This window comes from Salmo trutta, chromosome 9 (assembly GCF_901001165.1).
Source record: "Salmo trutta chromosome 9, fSalTru1.1, whole genome shotgun sequence".
NCBI classification, from domain to species: Eukaryota; Metazoa; Chordata; class Actinopteri; order Salmoniformes; family Salmonidae; genus Salmo; species Salmo trutta.
The window spans coordinates 48,806,728-48,820,451 of record NC_042965.1 but is presented as its reverse complement, the minus strand read 5'-3'; the positions used below and the strand labels follow the sequence as shown (position 1 = coordinate 48,820,451).

The 13,724-nt window shown below is 47.4% G+C and overlaps 1 protein-coding gene across 5 annotated transcripts in view; it reads right to left on the bottom strand.

The window, feature by feature from the left end:
- The window catches only part of smarca2 (SWI/SNF related BAF chromatin remodeling complex subunit ATPase 2), a 140,790-nt gene that overhangs the window by 91,332 nt on the left and 35,734 nt on the right, over positions 1 to 13,724 (bottom strand). For all 5 annotated transcript variants that reach the window (XM_029763906.1, XM_029763907.1, XM_029763908.1 and 2 more), the window contains 5 exons: positions 8,145 to 8,318; positions 7,349 to 7,522; positions 7,140 to 7,190; positions 716 to 846; positions 561 to 618 (listed from right to left, as the gene is read on the bottom strand). In XM_029763906.1, the coding sequence (XP_029619766.1) occupies positions 561 to 618; positions 716 to 846; positions 7,140 to 7,190; positions 7,349 to 7,522; positions 8,145 to 8,318 (588 nt within the window). The remainder of the gene's footprint in view (positions 1 to 560; positions 619 to 715; positions 847 to 7,139; positions 7,191 to 7,348; positions 7,523 to 8,144; positions 8,319 to 13,724) is intronic.

Below are 13,724 nucleotides of genomic sequence, written 5' to 3'. Positions count from 1 at the left end.
GGTCTGGTGTAGGAGGGTTTGACTCATTATAACGCTATGGGCTGTCATTATGTAGAGGAGGGTTTGACTCATTATAACTCTATGGGCTGTCATTATGTAGAGGTCTGGTGTAGGAGGGTTTGACTCATTATATCGCTATGGGCTGTCATTGTGTAGAGGTCTGGTGTAGGAGGGTTTGACTCATTATAACGCTATGGGCTGTCATTGTGTAGAGGAGGGTTTGACTCATTATAACTCTATGGGCTGTCATTGTGTAGAGGAGGGTTTGACTCATTATAACTCTATGGGCTGTCATTGTGTAGAGGAGGGTTTGACTCATTATAACGCTATGGGCTGTCATTGTGTAGAGGTCTGGTGTAGGAGGGTTTGACTCATTATAACTCTATGGGCTGTCATTATGTAGAGGAGGGTTTGACTCATTATAACTCTATGGGCTGTCATTATGTAGAGGTCTGGTGTAGGAGGGTTTGACTCATTATAACTCTATGGGCTGTCATTATGTAGAGGAGGGTTTGACTCATTATAACACTATGGGCTGTCAGCTTTACTGAGACGCTCACCTCCTCCTCAAACTCTGAGCCGCTCTCCTCACTGTCTGACCTTGGGGCTACTTCATACCTGAGTTCAAAAGAAGGAAAATGACTGGTTACAAGTCAAACAAAATAATACAACAAACGAAAAGATCAATAATGTAGGACATTCTCAAGTCTCTTACCCAGGGTTCATCTCTAGCCAGGCCTCTAACTGTGAGGACTTGGGGGCGTCGAGTCCCTGCAGGACCTTCCCTGTTTCTGTCTGGATCACTTTGACTGGCAGCTCACTCATCTGGCTGCTCTCATCCATGGGCTGTAGGGACAACAGACATTAACACAGACATCATCCATGGGCTGTAGGGACAACAGACATTACTACAGACATCATCCATGGACAACACACTATTACTACAGACATCATCCACAACACACCATTACTACAGACATCATCCATGGGCTGTAGGGACAACAGACCATTACTACAGACATCATCCATGGACAACACACTATTACTACAGACATCATCCACAACACACCATTACTACAGACATCATCCACAACACACCATTACTACAGACATCATCCACAACACACCATTACTACAGACATCATCCATGGACAACACACCATTACTACAGACATCATCCATGGACAACACACTATTACTACAGACATCATCCATGGACAACACACCATTACTACAGACATCATCCATGGACAACACACTATTACTACAGACATCATCCATGGGCAACACACCATTACTACAGACATCATCCACAACACACTATTACTACAGACATCATCCATGGACAACACACTGTAACTACAGACATCATCCATTTTTCCTGTTTCCTGTTTCCTGTTTCCGGTCACAACTTGCAGACTTGTTTACGCTGCTGTGCGTTTTTGTTGCCGATCTTACTTTGCTACCTAACGGTTTTTACTTTTTCATTACCGTATATTTTCACTTTTTACCCTCACTCAACTTTTTTCATTCAACTTTCTTACTCCGGAGGTTTTATCTGGACATGGTTCGTCAGGACTTCAAACAGCCGAAGCTAAGTAACATTAACATGATGCCTTCTAATTGCAGTCGTTGTACTTATAATATACAGGAGAACGATCGCCTTACGGCAAGGATAGCTGTGCTGCAAGCCCAGCTTCAGACGCAATCGCTAGGCAAGGGTAATTTCAGTGTAGGAAAGGATGAAACAGCGTCTGTGCCACCAGCAAGTACAGATAATAACGTTAGTATAAACCCCCTCGCACGGTCCCCGCAGCCGGACAACTTTCTCATGGCTTCTGGAGGGAAACGCTGTAGGAATGCTCAACCGGTGTCGCTTATTCAGCCGACAGAAACTTTCAACCGGTTCTCCCCATTAAGTGAGTCGGAGTCGGAGGCCGAGACTTCTCTGGTCTCTACTCCTCCCGCTGTGGGGTCTGAGACGCCGACGGCTCCCACCATTAGCTCTGACAAATTGAAAACCCTAGTCATTGGCGACTCCATTACCCGCAGTATTAGACTTAAAACGAATCATCCAGCGATCATACACTGTTTACCAGGGGGCAGGGCTACCGACGTTAAGGCTAATCTAAAGACGGTGCTGGCTAAAGCTAAAACTGGCGAGTGTAGAGAGTATAGAGATATTGTTATCCACGTCGGCACCAACGATGTTAGGATGAAACAGTCAGAGGTCACCAAGCGCAACATAGCTTCAGCGTGTAAATCAGCTAGAAAGATGTGTCGGCATCGAGTAATTGTCTCTGGCCCCCTCCCAGTTAGGGGGAGTGATGAGCTCTACAGCAGAGTCTCACAACTCAATCGCTGGATGAAAACTGTGTTCTGCCCCTCCCAAAAGATAGAATTTGTAGATAACTGGCCCTCTTTCTGGGACTCACCCACAAACAGGACCAAGCCTGGCCTGTTGAGGAGTGACGGACTCCATCCTAGCTGGAGGGGTGCTCTCATCTTATCTACGAACATAGACAGGGCTCTAACTCCTCTAGCTCCAGAATGAAATAGGGTGCAGGCCAGGCAGCAGGCTGTTAGCCAGCCTGCCAGCTTAGTGGAGTCTGCCATTAGCACAGTCAGCGTAGTCAGCTCAGCTATCCCCATTGAGACCGTGTCTGTGCCCCGATCTAGGTTGGGCAAAATTAAAGATGGCGGTGTTCGCTTTAGTAATCTCACTAGTATAAAGACCTCCTCCATTCCTGCCATTATTGAAAGAGATTGTGATACTTCACATCTCAAAATTGGGTTACTTAATGTTAGATCCCTCACTTCCAAGGCAGTTATAGTCAATGAACTAATCACTGATCATAATCTTGATGTGATTGGCCTGACTGAAACATGGCTTAAGCCTGATGAATTTACTGTGTTAAATGAGGCCTCACCTCCTGGTTACACTAGTGACCATACCCCCTGTGCATTCGGCAAAGGCGGAGGTGTTGCTAACATCTACGATAGCAAATTTCAATTTACAAAAAAAAAAAACAATGACGTTTTCGTCTTTTGAGCTTCTAGTCATGAAATCTATGCAGACTACTCACTCACTTTTTATAGCTACTATTTACAGGCCTCCTGGGCCATATGCAGTGTTCCTCACTGAGTTCCCTGAATTCCTATCGGATCTTGTAGTCATAGCAGATAATATTCGAATTTTTGGTGACTTTAACATTCACATGGAAAAGTCCACAGACCCACTCCAAAAGGCTTTCGGAGCCATCATCGACTCAGTGGGTTTTGTCCAACATGTCTCTGGACCTACTCACTGCCACAGTCATACTCTGGACCTAGTTTTGTCCCATGGAATAAATGTTGTGGATCTTAATGTTTTTCCTCATAATCCTGGATTATCGGACCACCATTTTATTGCGTTTACAATTGCAACAAATAATCTGCTCAGACCCCAACCAAGGAGCATTAAAAGTTGTGCTATAAATTCTCAGACAACCCAAAGATTCCTTGATGCCCTTCCAGACTCCCTCTGCCTACCCAAGGACGTCAGAGGACAAAAATCAGTTAACCACCTAACCGAGGAACTCAATTTAACCTTGCGCAATACCCTAGATGCAGTTGCACCCCTAAAAATTAAAAACATCTGTCATAAGAAACTAGCTCCCTGGTATACAGAAAATACACGAGCTCTGAAGCAAGCTTCCAGAAAATTGGAACGGAAATGGCGCCACACCAAACTGGAAGTCTTCCGACTAGCTTGGAAAGACAGTACCGTGCAGTATCGAAGAGCCCTCACTGCTGCTCGATCATCCTATTTTTCCAACTTAATTGAGGAAAATAAGAACAATCCGAAATTTATTTTTGATACTGTCGCAAAGCTAACTAAAAAGCAGCATTCGCAAATGGAGGATGGCTTTCACTTCAGCAGTAATACATTTATGAACTTCTTTGAGGAAAAGATCATGATCATTAGAAAGCAAATTACGGACTCTTTAAATCTGGGTATTCCTCCAAAGCTCCATTGTCCTGAGTCTGCACAACTCTGCCAGGACCTTGGCTCAAGGGAGATACTAAAGTGTTTTAGTACTATATCTCTTGACACAATGATGCAAATAATCATGGCCTCCAAACCCTCAAGCTGCATACTGGACCCTATTCCAACTAAACTACTGAAAGAGCTGCTTCCTGTGCTTGGCCCTCCTATGTTGAACATAATAAACGGCTCTCTATCCACCGGATGTGTACCAAGCTCACTAAAAGTGGCAGTAATAAAGCCTCTCTTGAAAAAGCCGAATCTTGACCCAGAAATTATAAAAAACTATCGGCCTATATCGAATCTTCCATTCCTCTCAAAAATTTTTGAAAAAGCTGTTGCACAGCAACTCACTGCCTTCCTGAAGACAAACAATGTATACGAAACGCTTCAGTCTGGTTTTAGACCCCATCATAGCACTGAGACTGCACTTGTGAAGGTGGTAAATGACCTTTTAATGACGTCAGACCGAAGCTCGGCATCTGTCCTCGTGCTCCTAGATCTTAGTGCCGCTTTTGATACCATCGATCACCACATTCTTTTGGAGAGATTGGAAACCCAAATTGGTCTACATGGACAAGTTCTGGCCTGGTTTAGATCTTATCTGTCGGAAAGATATCAGTTTGTCTCTGTGAATGGTTTGTCCTCTGACAAATCAATTGTAAATTTCGGTGTTCCTCAAGGTTCCATTTTAGGACCACTATTGTTTTCACTATATATTTTACCTTTTGGGGATGTCATTCGAAAACATAATGTTAAATTTCACTGCTATGCGGATGACACACAGCTGTACATTTCAATGAAACATGGTGAAGCTCCAAAATTGCCATCGCTAGAAGCCTGTGTTTCAGACATAAGGAAGTGGATGGCTGCAAACTTTCTACTTTTAAACTCGGACAAAACAGAGATGCTTGTTCTAGGTCCCAAGAAACAAAGAGATCTTCTGTTCAATCTGACAATTAATCTGGATGGTTGTACAGTCGTCTCAAATAAAACTGTGAAGGACCTCGGTGTTACTCTGGACCCTGATCTCTCTTTTGAAGAACATATCAAGACTGTTTCAAGGACAGCTTTTTTCCATCTACGTAACATTGCAAAAATCAGAAACTTTCTGTCCAAAAATGACGCAGAAAAATTAATCCATGCTTTTGTTACTTCTAGGCTGGACTACTGCAATGCTCTACTTTCCGGCTACCCGGATAAAGCACTAAACAAACTTCAGTTAGTGCTAAATACGGCTGCTAGAATCCTGACTAGAACCAAAAAATTTGATCATATTACTCCAGTGCTAGCCTCCCTACACTGGCTTCCTGTTAAGGCAAGGGCTGATTTCAAGGTTTTACTGCTAACCTACAAAGCATTACATGGGCTTGCTCCTACCTATCTTTCCGATTTGGTCCTGCCGTACATACCTACACGTACGCTACGGTCACAAGACGCAGGCCTCCTAATTGTCCCTAGAATTTCTAAGCAAACGGCTGGAGGTAGGGCTTTCTCCTATAGAGCTCCATTTTTATGGAATAGTCTGCCTACCCATGTGAGAGACGCAGACTCAGTCTCAACCTTTAAGTCTTTACTGAAGACTTATCTCTTCAGTAGGTCCTATGATTAAGTGTAGTCTGGCCCAGGAGTGTGAAGGTGAACGGAAAGGCTGGAGCAACGAACCGCCCTTGCTGTCTCTGCCTTGCCGGTTCCCCTCTTTCCACTGGGATTCTCTGCCTCTAACCCTATTACAGGGGCTGAGTCACTGACTTACTGGTGTTCTTCCATGCCGTCCATGGGAGGGGTGCGTCACTTGAGTGGGTTGAGTCACTGACGTGATCTTCCTGTCTGGGTTGGCGCCCCCCCCTTGGGTTGTGCCATGGCGGAGATTTTTGTGGGCTATACTCGGCCTTGTCTTCGGACGGTAAGTTGGTGGTTGTAGACATCCCTCTAGTGGTGTGGGGGCTGTGCTTTGGCAAAGTGGGTGGGGTTATATCCTGCCTGTTTTGGCCCTGTCCGGGGGTATCATCGGATGGGGCCACAGTGTCTTCTGATCCATCCTGTCTCAGCCTCCAGTATTTATGCTGCAGTAGTTTATGTGCCGGGGGGCTAGGGTCAGTCTGTTTCATCTGGAGTATTCTCTTGTCTTATCCGGTGTCCTGTGTGAATTTAAATATGCTCTCTCTAATTCTCTCTTTCTCTCTTTCTTTCTTTCTCTCGGAGGACCTGAGCCCTAGGACCATGCCTCGGGACTACCTGGCATGATGACTCCTTGCTGTCCCCAGTCCACCTGGCCATGCTGCTGCTCCAGTTTCAACTGTTCTGCCTGCGGCTACGGAACCCTGACCTGTTCACCGGACGTGCTTGTTGCACCCTCGACAACTACAATGATTATTATTATTTGACCATGCTGGTCATTTATGAACATTTTAACATCTTGACCATGTTCTGTTATAATATCCACCCGGCACAGCCAGAAGAGGACTGGCCACCCCTCATAGCCTGGTTCCTCTCTAGGTTTCTTCCTAGGTTTTTGGCCTTTCTAGGGAGTTTTTCCTAGGGAGTTTTTCCTAGCCACCGTGCCTCTTTCACATGCATTGCTTGCTGTTTGGGGTTTTAGGCTGGGTTTCTGTACAGCACTTTGAGATTTCAGCTGATGTACGAAGGGCTATATAAATAAATTTGATTTGATTTTGATCCATGGGCAACACACTATTACTACAGACATCATCCATGGACAACACACTGTAACTACAGACATCATCCATGGACAACACACCATTACTACAGACATCATCCATGGACAACACACTATTAATACAGACATCATCCATGGACAACACACTATTACTACAGACATCATCCATGGGCTGTAGGGACAACACACCATTACTACAGACATCATCCATGGACAACACACCATTACTACAGACATCATCCATGGGCTGTAGGGACAACAGACCATTACTACAGACATCATCCATGGACAACACACTGTAACTACAGACATCATCCATGGGCTGGAGGGACAACACACGTATTTAGCCACTACAGAAGTCAATGAAACTGGTACAAAGAGATGTTTAAGGACCATCAACATTCAGTCTATAGAGTTGTGTTATAATCTTACCTCCCCGTCAGGCCCGATGCCGCTCATCCCTTCCCCGCTCTCATCAATATTCTATGGGTCAGATAGGACAGGACAGGTGAGCACAGGTACATTAACAGGAAGCTGCTAGTGACACAGCACTAAATCTCACAGATCTATAATGATGTTGCTAACACGGAATCAGTACTTCCCCAGACAGATATCATTGGGTCTCCAGATTTGACTCTCACCTTCTTCTTCTGCTTTTTCTTCTTCTTCTTCATGTTGGCGGCCTGTGCAGCCTTGTGTTCGTAGACTAGGTCAGTGAGGTTAGCTACGTACTCGTCAGTCTGCTGCAGCAGATACGCCAGACGCTTGTCCTTCTTCTGGTCGATCAGCTTCCTGTAGCCCTCCTCATCCTCCGCCTGCACAGACAGGGAGTTTAAAGGTTAGAGGTCAACAGGGGAAACCAAAGGGACTAACCCTAAAAGCTTCCTGTAGCCCTCCTCATCCTTCCCTCCTCATCCTCCCCTCCTCATCCTCTCCTCCTCCTCATCCTCCCCTCCTCATCCTCCCCTCCTCATCCTCTCCCCCTCCTCATCCTTCCCTCCTCATCCTCTCCTCTAACTCACCATGAGTCTCCTCATCCTCCCCTCCTCATCCTCTCCTCCTCTTCATCCTCCCCTCCTCATCCTCCCCTCATCCTCCCCTCATCCTCTCCTCCTCTTCATCCTCCCCTCCTCATCCTCCCCTCCTCATCCTCTCCTCCTCTTCATCCTCTCCTCTAACTCACCATGAGTCTCATCCTCCCCTCCTCATCCTCTCCTCCTCCTCTCCTCCTCATCCTCTCCTCCTCATCCTCCCCTCCTCATCCTCTCCTCCTCTTCATCCTCTCCTCTAACTCACCATAAGTCTCCTCATCCTCCCCTCCTCATCCTCTAACTCACCATAAGTCTCCTCATCTTCTCCTCCTCCTCATCCTCTCCTACTCATCCTCTCCTCTCCTCCTCATCCTCCCCTCCTCATCCTCATCATCCTCTAACTCACCATAAGTCTCCTCATCCTCTCCTTCTCGATCCTCTCTGTCTCTTTCTTCTGTTCTCTCTCTGTGTTAGTGTGCCAGGTGGTGATGGCCTTGTTCTGTTTCTGCATCTTGGCAGTGATAGAGCGGTGGTAGTCCTTAAAGTCCTTGGCATGCTGCAGGATGCTGTTCAGATACTCCTGAGAGCGAGACAAAGGAAGAACATGTTACCATGTGAAACAGAGGGGAAACATATTATTAGGGCTGTGACGGTAATTTGTTAAACTGTGACATTGGCGGTTTTGGATGAAAATAAAATAACCGTAAAAACCATAAATAAAATGTTTTAGCAACTTTATTTAATGTAGATATACGTTACCCATAGGAGGAGTGTTAACTATTGATATTATTTAGCTAACTTAGTGTGTCTATTAAAATGGATACATTCAGTCCAGTCCACCTTCCCAACTATCTACGCCACAATCAGAAAGTCCGCTATATGCGCTGCTGGGGTGTGGCTAAGAGAGAATCTTTGAAGATCAATTCAGTTCATTGAATAGGGGCGGGATAAAAAGTAGGGACTGGGGGTACCTATATATATTATAGCTTATAGGGTGGGGGTAGATGGGTAGCCTCTGCCCTTCACCTCTGGTCTTTTTCATTGTTCAATAGATCGGAGGAGTTAGGTGAAAAAGATGGCTCTCGTAGCAACAGAAAAACATAGCATCGCCTATTTGGGCACATTTGGGTTTCAAACCTAATGAAGATGGAGAACCAGGTGACCTGCACCAGTCTGTTTGCAGAATAAGCGCAAAAACAGAACTATGAATTCCAGCACCACACCACTTCTTCGTGACCACCTGTGGATTAACCACCCTGCGGCCTGCAGTGACTTCAGAAAGTATTCAGACCCCTTCCCCTTTTCCACATTTCGTTACGGTACAGCCTTATTGTAAAATTAATTTAAAAAAAAGTATATATATATATATATATATATATATATATATATATATATATATATATATATATATATATATATATACACACACACAATACCCCATAATGACAAAGTGAAAACAGGTTCAGACAGGTGGGATGCAAAAGGCACATGACATCCCGCTTGGAGTTTGCCAAAAGGTACCTAAAGGACTCTAAGACCATGAGAAACTGGTATCTGGTCTGATGAAACCAAGATTGAACTCTTTGGCCTGAATGCCAAGAGTCACATCTGGAGGAAAACCTGGCACCATCCTTAAGGTGAAGCATGGTGGTGGCACCATCCCTATGGTGAAGCATGGTGGTGGTAGCATCATGCTAGTGCAGTGTTGGCTAGCTAGCTACATAGCTGTCTTTGTCATAGCTTGATAATTGTGTAGTTTAGTAATTGTCGAGGTTAGCTAAGTTAGCTAGCCAGCTATTTCCGTCCCCGCGACGCCATTGTTCCATTGTTCCATACCTAGCCAACCTAGCCAACTATTACCGACGAGCAGCATTGTAGAAACTAAATACATTACAAAGGAACGTCTTGATTAGTGTTATGTTATGTTAGCTAGCTACAAAGTTGCTTTTGTATAATAGCCAACCTCTACCGACTAGCAGCACTGTAGAAACTATTACATTACAACGGAACGACTTGATTAGTGTAGTGTTGTGTTAGTTAGCTAGCTAGTTAGCTAGCATTTTCGTCATTTTAGTCAATAAGTTTTTCGCAACGTAAGCTTAACTTTCTGAACATTCGAGACGTGTAGTCCACTTGTCATTCCAATCTCCTTTGCATTAGCGTAGCCTCTTCTGTAGCTTGTCAACTATGTGTCTGTCTATCCCTGTTCTCTCCCCTCTGCACAGGCCATACAAACGCTTCACACCGCGTGGCCGCTGCCACTCTAACCTGGTGGTCCCAGCGCGCACGACCCACGTGGAGTTCCAGGTCTCCGGCAGCCTCTGGAACTGCCGGTCTGCGGCCAACAAGGCTGAGTTCATCTCAGCCTATGCTACCCTCCAGTCCCTCGACTTCCTGGCGCTGACAGAAACATGGATTACCACAGATAACACTGCTACTCCTACTGCTCTCTCCTCGTCTGCCTACGTGTTCTCGCATACCCCTAGAGCACCGAGCCAGCGGGGTGGTGGCACTGGAATCCTCATCTCTCCCAAGTGGACATTCTCTCTTTCTCCCCTGACCCAACTGTCTATCTCCTCTTTTGAATTCCAGGCTGTCACAGTTACCAGCCCTTTCAAGCTTAACATCCTTATCATTTATCGCCCTCCAGGTTCCCTTGGAGAGTTCATCAATGAGCTTGATGCCTTGATAAGTTCCTTCCCTGAGGATGGCTCACCTCTCACAGTTCTGGGTGACTTTAACCTCCCCACGTCTACCTTTGACTCATTCCTCTCTGCCTCCTTCTTTCCACTCCTCTCCTCTTTTGACCTCACCCTCTCACCTTCCCCCCTACTCACAAGGCAGGCAATACGCTTGACCTCATCTTTACTAGATGCTGTTCTTCCACTAATCTCATTGCAACTCCCCTCCAAGTCTCCGACCACCACCTTGTATCCTTTTCCCTCTCGCTCTCATCCAACACTTCTCACTCTGCCCCTACTCGGATGGTATTGCGCCGTCCCAACCTTCGCTCTCTCTCTCCCGCTACTCTCTCCTCTTCCATCCTATCATCTCTTCCCTCTGCTCAAACCTTCTCCAACCTATCTCCTGATTCTGCCTCCTCAACCCTCCTCTCCTCCCTTTCTGCATCCTTTGATTTTCTCTGTCCCCTATCCTCCAGGCCGGCTCGGTCCTCCACTCCTGCGCCGTGGCTCGACGACTCACTGCGAGCTCACAGAACAGGGCTCCGGGCAGCCCAGCGGAAATGGAGGAAAACTCGCCTCCCTGCGGACCTGGCATCCTTTCACGCCCTCCTCTATACATTTTCCTCTTCTGTCTCTGCTGCTAAAGCCACTTTCTACCACTCTAAATTCCAAGCATCTGCCTCTAACCCTAGGGAGCTCTTTGCTACCTTCTCCTCCCTCCTGAATCCTCCTCCCCCCCTCCTCTCTCTCTGCGGATGACTTCGTCAACCATTTTGAAAAGAAGGCTGATGACATCCGATCCTCGTTTGCTAAGCCAAACGACATTTACATTTAAGTCATTTAGCAGACGCTCTTATCCAGAGCGACTTACAAATTGGTGCATTCACCTATAATATCCAGTAGAACAACCACTTTACAATAGTGCATCTAAATCTTTTAAAGGGGGGGGGGTTAGAAGGATTACTTTATCCTATCCCAGGTATTCCTTAAAGAGGTGGGGTTTCAGGTGTCTCCGGAAGGTGGTGATTGACTCCGCTGTCCTGGCATCGTGAGGGAGCTTGTTCCACCATTGGGGTGCCAGAGCGGCGAACAGTTTTGACTGGGCTGAGCGGGAACTGTGCTTCCTCAGAGGTAGGGAGGCGAGCAGGCCAGAGGTGGATGAACGCAGTGCCCTTGTTTGGGTGTAGGGCCTGATCAGAGCCTGAAGGTACGGAGGTGCCGTTCCCCTCACAGCTCCGTAGGCAAGCACCATGGTCTTGTAGCGGATGCGAGCTTCAACTGGAAGCCAGTGGAGAGAGCGGAGGAGCGGGGTGACGTGAGAGAACTTGGGAAGGTTGAACACCAGACGGGCTGCGGCGTTCTGGATGAGTTGTAGGGGTTTGATGGCACAGGCAGGGAGCCCAGCCAACAGCGAGTTGCAGTAATCCAGACGGGAGATGACAAGTGCCTGGATTAGGACCTGCGCCGCTTCCTGTGTGAGGCAGGGTCGTACTCTGCGAATGTTGTAGAGCATGAACCTACAGGATCGGGTCACCGCCTTGATGTTAGTGGAGAACGACAGGGTGTTGTCCAGGATCACGCCAAGGTTCTTAGCACTCTGGGCGGAGGACACAAGGGAGTTGTCAACCGTGATGGCGAGATCATGGAACGGGCAGTCCTTCCCCGGGAGGAAGAGCAGCTCCGTCTTGCCGAGGTTCAGCTTGAGGTGGTGATCCGTCATCCACACTGATATGTCTGCCAGACATGCAGAGATGCGATTCGCCACCTGGTTGTCAGAAGGGGGAAAGGAGAAGATTAATTGTGTGTCGTCTGCATAGCAATGATAGGAGAGACCGTGTGAGGATATGACAGAGCCAAGTGACTTGGTGTATAGCGAGAATAGGAGAGGGCCTAGAACAGAGCCCTGGGGGACACCAGTGGTGAGAGCACGTGGTGCGGAGACAGATTCTCGCCACGCCACCTGGTAGGAGCAACCTGTCAGGTAGGACGCAATCCAAGCGTGGGCCGCGCCGGAGATGCCCAGCTCGGAGAGGGTGGAGAGGAGGATCTGATGGTTCACAGTATCAAAGGCAGCAGATAGGTCTAGAAGGATGAGAGCAGAGGAGAGAGAGTTAGCTTTAGCAGTGCGGAGAGCCTCCGTGACACAGAGAAGAGCAGTCTCAGTTGAATGCCCAGTCTTGAAACCTGACTGATTAGGATCAAGAAGGTCGTTCTGAGAGAGATAGCAGGAGAGCTGGCCAAGGACGGCACGTTCAAGAGTTTTGGAGAGAAAAGAAAGAAGGGATACTGGTCTGTAGTTGTTGACATCGGAGGGATCGAGTGTAGGTTTTTTCAGAAGGGGTGCAACTCTCGCTCTCTTGAAGACGGAAGGGACGTAGCCAGCGGTCAAGGATGAGTTGATGAGCGAGGTGAGGTAGGGGAGAAGGTCTCCGGAAATGGTCTGGAGAAGAGAGGAGGGGATAGGGTCAAGTGGGCAGGTTGTTGGGCGGCCGGCCGTCACAAGACGCGAGATTTCATCTGGAGAGAGAGGGGAGAAAGAGGTCAAAGCACAGGGTAGGGCAGTGTGAGCAGGACCAGCGGTGTCGCTTGACTTAGCAAACGAGGATCGGATGTCGTCAACCTTCTTTTCAAAATGGTTGACGAAGTCATCCGTAGTGAGGGAGGAGGGGGGGGGAGGGGGAGGAGGATTCAGGAGGGAGGAGAAGGTAGCAAAAAGCTTCCTAGGGTTAGAGGCAGATGCTTGGAATTTAGAGTGGTAGAAAGTGGCTTTAGCAGCAGATACAGAAGAGGAAAATGTAGAGAGGAGGGAGTGAAAGGATGCGAGGTCCGCAGTGAGGCGAGTTTTCCTCCATTTCCGCTCGGCTGCCCGGAGCCCTGTTCTGTGAGCTCGCAGTGAGTCGTCGAGCCACGGAGCAGGAGGGGAGGACCGAGCCGGCCTGGAGGATAGGGGACAGAGAAAATCAAAGGATGCAGAGAGGGAGGAGAGGAGGGTTGAGGAGGCAAAATCAGGAGATAGGTTGGAGAAGGTTTGAGCAGAGGGAAGAGATGATAGGATGGAAGAGGAGAGAGTAGCAGGAGAGAGAGAGCGAAGGTTGGGACGGCGCAATACCATCCGAGTAGGGGCAGAGTGAGAAGTTTTTGATGAGAGCGAGAGGGAAAAGGATACAAGGTAGTGGTCGGAGACTTGGAGAGGAGTTGCAATGAGATTAGTGGAAGAACAGCATCTAGTAAAGATGAGGTCAAGCGTATTGCCTGCCTTGTGAGTAGGGGGGGAAGGTGAGAGGGTGAGGTCAAAAGAGGAG